Raw genomic sequence first — 7,252 nt, forward strand, 5'->3', positions numbered from 1 at the left:
CTACGGCAAAGACAAAAAGATTACGCTCGTTTTGTCGTTCTCAATTCCCACAACCCACAAGTGTCAAGTATCAACTAACCCCTCACTGAATTCCACTATAGGTTCCACTATAGGTGGCTTCCAAGAAACCACAAAAAAATTAATAAATAAAGGGCCACGCTTTCATTCAATAACAGTAATAAAAAGGTTGAACTTAGAAGACAAGTTTAGCAAAATATATATATATTTTTTTAAAAAAAACACTAAAAGACAAGTCATGATAGGAGGATCACTTTGTAAAATGTTCGAAAGGCAATCATTTCTTGTTTAGTGAAAGAAAGACGACACTTATCTTCCCAATCATTGATCCAAAATGATAGATAACACAATTGCAAATACTTAAGGAGTGAGACTTCAAATGAAAGGTGCCACAACATAATGCTCCTCTAGGCTCTAGGATAGTTTGCTCCTCATTTTCACTCCTTTTTCCATCAAGAAGGTTAAGGTATTTGACGCCAGAAACTTAGGCCAAGGGGCTACGGGCCTATGGCTATTCTTGCCAGCTTCACAACCATCTGATCACTTAATTTGTATCAAGTTTCTAAGTTTTTATAAACTCAGTTGCTACAGAGAACAGTTCAAAACTGAATGACACTAACATTACAATTGATATCCAATGTGGTTGCTTGCCGTGATACAAACATACAATGCAACCATGCATTGTGAGAGGAGCAGAAATTTAGAGACAAGAATGAAGCCCCCATGCTTCTCAAGTACATAATTACAGAAGAACACATTCCATAGCACCTCATTTTATTGTGCCTCAGAAACGTAGATCAACTTTTCCTCAATGCATGGTGACCCAGAGATAGAATGGAAGACAGAATGCTGGTCTAGGCCATCTCAGCTGGGGTTAAGGCAGATTACATGATTTGATCTTTATCTTTTACCTGTCCCTGCTGTCTTCCTGATATTAATTGGAAGGATCAAACAGAAAGGACTTCACTTGACAGATGACTTTAGAAATGGATTTGAAGGACGATGAGATTGTAGTTGATTCTCCCCTACTTTCTTTACCTCCTGCTTGTTTGATGACTTTATAAACGGATTAGATGGGCGATCTGTTTGTACCTGAGACATTTCTCCTATCTTGCTTGCTTCCCCTGCATTTTTTACCTCATCCACCTTCTTTTCCTTGTCAATGTCATCTAGTAATGTAGTTTGTTTCTGTTCTGTTTTCTTTATTCCACCTTTAGCACCCTCTTGTGATTTGGCCTTCTTAGTAAACAGAGGAGCAGTCAATTTTGGTGAAGATGATGAAATTACAGTTTCTTTAATTGTTTCAGAAGAAACTAAGGTCTTGCCAACTGCAACATTAGCCATGACAGGTGCATCACCGCTTGTGCTTGGGAGAGTGGTTTGCTTCATCGTTTTAGCTTCATTAAGCAATCTTTCCTGTTTAAAATAGAGGCATAAGACAAAGTGAAGATGAAAACAGATTGTGTCCAATTTGATTGACTAGTGAAAAGTTGTACACCCCTCTTTGGACAACGAAAGCTTACCTCCAACACACTATTGAACCGTTCGGCCAAGTTAGGAAGCTTCAGTGCAGTAACAAGCTTGATTGCACCCTTCACAGATTTTTCCAATGATAAAAGCTTCACAAGTTCAATAGCCCTCACAAGCTTATCACCTGATATCACAAGTACAATTAGGATCATTCAATTTCTTCATTTTTTTAGAATGTAAATTAGACAAATGGGAAAAGAGGGTAGGAGATAATAATTATATGACTCACCATTGCAGCAGGACGCAATAAGGCGCAAGATGCACCTATCTTGAGCTGCTTCAGTATTGAAAGCCTCATCATCAAGTGAAGTTGTGTCCAACCCAGCACCAGCCATTTCTTCCATTCTCTTTTGAATCTGAGAGAAACATAATTCTAAAAGCCTCAGCCTCTGAACAGCATTAGTGGAAGATTTTTCATAACCTTTTGTATAGAGAAAAATTTGAAGCAAACCAATCATCCAGAATATAAATTAAACAGTAATGTTCTCAATTACAACACATTAATCAAATTAACAATTAAAACTGGAAAGCTGATAGTTCATAAAAATTTATGAAAGTAGGCTAAGTACGAAGGAGGAGAAAGGACCAACCTGTAAGAGATGCATGTTGTTTAGTATAAACTCATTCTCAAGGGCTTCAGCTCCAAGGTCCGAGGATGCCACAGGAAATGAAAGATTTAGCAAGGAGAGAACTGGTTTGGGCATCACCTAAAAAGAGGGAAAAAGTCAAGCAATAATTGAAAAAATATAAAGCAGAAAGAGAAGTCATGAGCTATCCTACCTGTGGGAATAAGTCTGGTTTTTTACAAACAATACAAAACAGCTTGCTTGCGTTCAACCCAACCACCCAATAGTTTTCATCTGACTTCTCTTTACTAGCACTGCATAGCAGATCTTTGTTAAAGAACGTTCTGGGCAAGGAGGTTATATCTTGTAAGAGAAAAAATTTTATTTAGAGAACAATTCTATATTCTTAGAATAAACTTGAACCTGAAAAGTGGGAGCCAACTGCCACCATATTGGCTGGTATACACTCTCAGCACACCCTACAAATTTACAAACTCAGATTTAACATCAAGAAGCAACCTGCAGGACGTAGAAGTCATATCACTTCAGAAAAGAGCTGAGACTACCTTAGAATCATAGGAGCTTAATTGGCCTTCTTCACTAAACCCAAACCATGCTAGATGTGAACCAGGGGTTAATGGAAGACGTCCTTTGAGGGACTGGGTTCCAGTAGATATGTTGACTACTGTAAACTCTAACATCTGCAAGTTACAAAAGGGTTTACATTTCATAAGAGAAAGTAGCAAATATTATGATATAAATTCAAACAATCAACCCTCACAGTCCTCAGCCAGCAGATGGTTATTTTATCCAGAAGACTTTGAAAACCAATATCACCATGGACTCCAGGATTATTGGTTATGGATTTTGTAAATGTATTCGTTCTAATTTATACAAAGATAAGTCCAGGGTTGAGCCTTGGACGAATCATCACCCTGAAAAAAATTACAGAAAGCTGAAACAAGACCTGATCATTTGAGGGAAGACAGTCACAAGCATGAGTGACAATTGCAAGTTCATCCTTGAAGCCTGATGCGGTAACCACTGGCCCGTTAAGGGAGAGAATATGTCTCTGCAACAAATTGCATTCAGTGAAACAGATGGCACATAAAAAATATTATCAAAATTTTAGAAAAACGCTGGCTTGTTAAGGGAGAGAATATGTCTCCGCAGCAAATTGCATTCAATGAAACAGATGGCACAGACAAAATATTATCAAAATTTTTAAATAAAAGACGGTTATATATTAGTATTCATATGAAATCATTTTTTTTATATATAATAAGTATTCATGTTAAATCATACATTCAGGAAGCACAGAGCCCATTAAGGAATTGTTTCAATATGTTCAGTTTCCTCATTCAGAATCACAGCTAAATATGAGAGAACATAGATTTTCCCTTTTGTTTTTCAGCAGCATGAACCAAACAATACATATCATTCTCACCATAATTGTAAAAGCCCTATATTCTACAAGCAATCATTCTTTGTCTCTTTTTTTAATACAATGCAACTGTCCAGCCATCATTTAAAGTCTGAAAATGCAAAAAGAAAAATGTATCCATGAAATTTCTCATCCATGATTTGAAATTAATTAACAGTAAGAAAGCCACAATTATCTGAAGAACTAATATTCATTTTATAATTTTGTCAATGGAAGATAAGTTTAGATGAATTCCAACAAATACAAGTTTCTCCATCTGTGTTGCTCTTTGAGTTAGAAAGTTACGACAACCAATTATAAGGTTTCCTTCCCTCTTCCTTCTTCCTACAAAAAGTATCTCATTCAACAGGCATATGCAACGTGTATCCCACATGCATGTGAGAGTGTTGTTGCATATACCTGTTACACAAGGTACCACCTCCTACCTACTTGGAGCTGCTTAAACATGTTGTCCTCCCTACCTTAGACAGGATAATTACACCATTCTCTTATTGGTGCCATTGTTGCACCCTTTCTTTCCAGCAAATTATTACATCATTTTATCATTGTTGCTATTGCTGCACTCTTTGTTTCCAGAAATCATAAATAATAAAAACTAATTAAGAAGTTGATAGATTAACCATCACAGTTGCACCACTCTCAGTTATGCAAATAACATATTTTGTCAAAAGATAATTCTTAAAAATGAGCACACTGCAAAGTGAAAGCATAAATTCATGATTCCATGATTACAAACCAAACAATTTTAACCACACCCCCAACCCAAAAACAAAAGATGAACAAAGAAGGTTAACACACCTGCAAACCACTCTCAGAAAAGATACGAAGAAAATTAAAACTTGTAATTGCAGCCACCCAGGCAGTACCAAGTGCCACAGCCTTCACTTCTTCCCCTTCTAATCGCATAGACCACTGGGTTTGCATTAAACATCCAAAGTCAGCACACAGAAACTTCATATTCATTGTGCACAGACAATTAAACATTGGCAGGGGCAAGAATGTGCATGTCTAAATTACCACATAAAGTATGAACACTAATAAAGGTAAATGATTGTACCTCACTATTGTTTGCCCAAGTACTGAATGGGCGATACATAAGAGTACTCATGCTCTTCTCACCCTTGCAGGGGTTAGCAAAAACGCTTCCATTTTCATTTAATGCAGCCATTGTAAAGCCAAAATGATCAGTCATTGACGGAACTCGGGGACCACTACCAGTGTCATGAAAGTCTATCTGCATCCATGGACTATTAGTACATAACACAAGCTTCCCTGGCCAAGGCATAATTCTTAATAAAAGTATGACTGCAAAAAAGAACGAAAAAGAAAGGAAAAGAGAAAGACTAGAAACTGATAATAAATTAATGAATGGATTACCTCTATATGGGAGTATCCATCATGCTCAATTGTGGTTATACTTCCAACCATGTTGTAGCACAAAAAACTCCTTTTTCCAGGCTGCACAGGAGTAGCACCTGGCTGAAATGACTCCTGCATTTTTGGCCTAGCAGATGTTATGCTTCTTAACCCCTCATTCCTGTTATTCAAGCTTTCCTTCTCAATACGATTCGCTTTCTTACGAGATTCAACCTTTGGACGCAAGCTCCATTCATCATTACCATTCTCCTCCAAATTTTCCTCATATGCAGATGGTTTGCGTAGCCTTTTTCTGCTAGGAGGCTCAGATTCACCATGGCTACCTTCACCAAGATCACTTAGACTACCAGAGGCACTAAGATCTTCTTCCTCTTCATCAAAAAAAAGGAGCCCATTACTATTCTTTGAATTTAAATTTGGAATATCCTCGGTAGGAGATTTCATTGACGAAGGAACAACTGATTCCCACATGCCATACTTTCCCATAACATCAATAATAGCCAGTGCATTGCCAATTGGCTTCCATGCCATGCAACATATTTTATCATCAAATTTCTGCCTGTCAATATCCTGCTTCCGATCAACATCCCAGATAAGAACCTGCCTATCTAAACCTGAGGTAGCCAAGTATTTACCGTTGGGTGACCAAGACAAGAAACAAATAGGTTGTATGTGATCACCTCTCAATGTAAACAGTTTCTCAGCTGTATCTCTATCGTACATCACCACATCATTTCTCAAACCCGGGACAGCTAAGGTCTCCCCATCAGGACTCCAGCTAATCACATTCATGATGGAAAGGTCTAAACCAATGTCAGGAGCTACGCCTTTAAGAGTGTGCAATGCTACTCCAGACTGAAGCTCCCAAAATATGACAGTCCCAGTTGAATCAACCGATGCCAAGTATTCACTCTTAGGGTCAAAAGCTAAGCCAGTTACAGGTCCTTTATGTCCTTTGAGAACCCTTGCAATTGAACCATCAATTGTGTTTATTAGCTTAATCCCCTCATCATCACCCGCGGCTGCCAACATGCTCCCTGATCTATTAAACGCAAGGGCACGTATTGGCAATGTGAATCTAGTAATATTAGTCTCAAACTCTCCACCTGAAAACAACCCAAAAAAGAAAAGTCTACCAAAATTAATCAAACTATATAAACCGAACTAAATTAAGCTTTATGATTATTAGACGCGACTAAGTGATTTTGCACAGCAAGCTTAGGCATGTTCCCAATAAGCATTACCAGGTAGTCAACTAAGATGCGCAATTAAGAGATAATATGAAGTAACTCAAACAAGAGTTCCAACTATACCTAATTTCCAGCAAACCAAAACCAATTCCAGCAATTTCCACACTCCAGACATTCAGAGGAAAACATCAAAACCTACTTTTCAAGACACAAAATCATTTTACACATTCCATCAAGAGAACCATACACTTAAAATTTTAAAAAATCAGAAATATCTCAACATTTCACACATCAGATCTATACAAGCAAACCAGCATTCCAACAAAATTTAAAACGTTTCACACATCAAGCTTGATCCTTTAAAGAATCCCAACAGAGCACAAAATAATAACCATGCGAATCTAACAACTGAATCGATAAATGACACCCAGAAATTAATAACCCAATTTTCCTTTTTTTTTTTAAATCCCAGCATCAAAATTCCACAAACTACATACTCAACGAAAGAAATGGAGAAACAGAGATTGTAATACCTGGAAACTTGTAGAGCTTGACGGAGTGATCGATGGATCCGGAAGCGAGGCAAGTGGAGTTGGGGCTAATGGCGATGGCGGTGACGCCGTCGCGGTGGTGGCGGAGGATCCTGGGAGCGCTTGAAGGAAGAAGAGGGTCGTGGATGGAGATAGAAGGATCGGAAGCGGAGGCAGTGACGAGGTGATGTGCTTGCTGGTCCCACACCACGGAGCAGAAGGAGCCGCCGCCACGGCCATTGCTGGAGGAGGAGGCCTTGTGGGCCTCCCTGAGCTTCACTGACCGGACTTTCATGGCGACTTTGGAAATGGGTTTGGCTTGGCTGGGTGGGTGGGAATTTGTGGATTTGATTTTTGGAGTTGGGGGTTTTGTGGGGATGTGTTCGGGGATTTGGCGGGAAATGGAGGATTTTTGGTTTTGGATTTCCCGGGAGGGATTTTGAGCGAAAGGAAGAGAATGAAATTACCAAAGACGGTATAGAGTTAAGAGATTTTGCTTTGGGAGCCATTGGTGATTCTACTCCTTTGAATCAGGCCCATTTGGAATAAAATCAGGCCCATTTGCAATAGACAGTTTTCCTCCAAAGTCCAAATTCA

General features: G+C 38.6%; 1 protein-coding gene across 1 annotated transcript; it reads right to left on the reverse strand.

The window, feature by feature from the left end:
- Positions 1-555: 555 nt before the first annotated feature.
- LOC142630528 (protein ENHANCER OF LHP1 1) lies at positions 556-7,052 on the reverse strand. Its single transcript, XM_075804517.1, has 12 exons — positions 6,659-7,052; positions 4,936-6,041; positions 4,616-4,792; positions 4,357-4,470; positions 3,082-3,186; positions 2,681-2,815; positions 2,538-2,593; positions 2,329-2,428; positions 2,139-2,255; positions 1,778-1,904; positions 1,542-1,672; positions 556-1,434 (listed from the first exon to the last, which is right to left on the reverse strand). The coding sequence occupies exons 1-12, from the start codon at positions 6,948-6,950 to the stop codon at positions 982-984; spliced, it is 2,913 nt and encodes a 970-aa protein (XP_075660632.1). The 5' UTR covers positions 6,951-7,052; the 3' UTR covers positions 556-981.
- Positions 7,053-7,252: the final 200 nt, after the last annotated feature.

This window comes from Castanea sativa, chromosome 4 (genome assembly GCF_040712315.1).
Source record: "Castanea sativa cultivar Marrone di Chiusa Pesio chromosome 4, ASM4071231v1".
NCBI classification, from domain to species: Eukaryota; Viridiplantae; Streptophyta; class Magnoliopsida; order Fagales; family Fagaceae; genus Castanea; species Castanea sativa.

What these genes read in the sequence shown, in the direction of transcription:
- LOC142630528 (XM_075804517.1), bottom strand. Translation starts at nt 6,950, where the DNA reads ATGAAAGTCCGGTCAGTGAAGCTCAGGGAGGCCCACAAGGCCTCCTCC. An exon ending in TTTCTGAGAGTGGTTTGCAG is followed by an intron (nt 3,187 to 4,356) that starts GTGTGTTAACCT and finishes AATTTGTTGCAG; the next exon opens with AGACATATTCTCTCCCTTAA. An exon ending in GGTTCAATAGTGTGTTGGAG is followed by an intron (nt 1,435 to 1,541) that starts GTAAGCTTTCGT and finishes TATTTTAAACAG; the next exon opens with GAAAGATTGCTTAATGAAGC.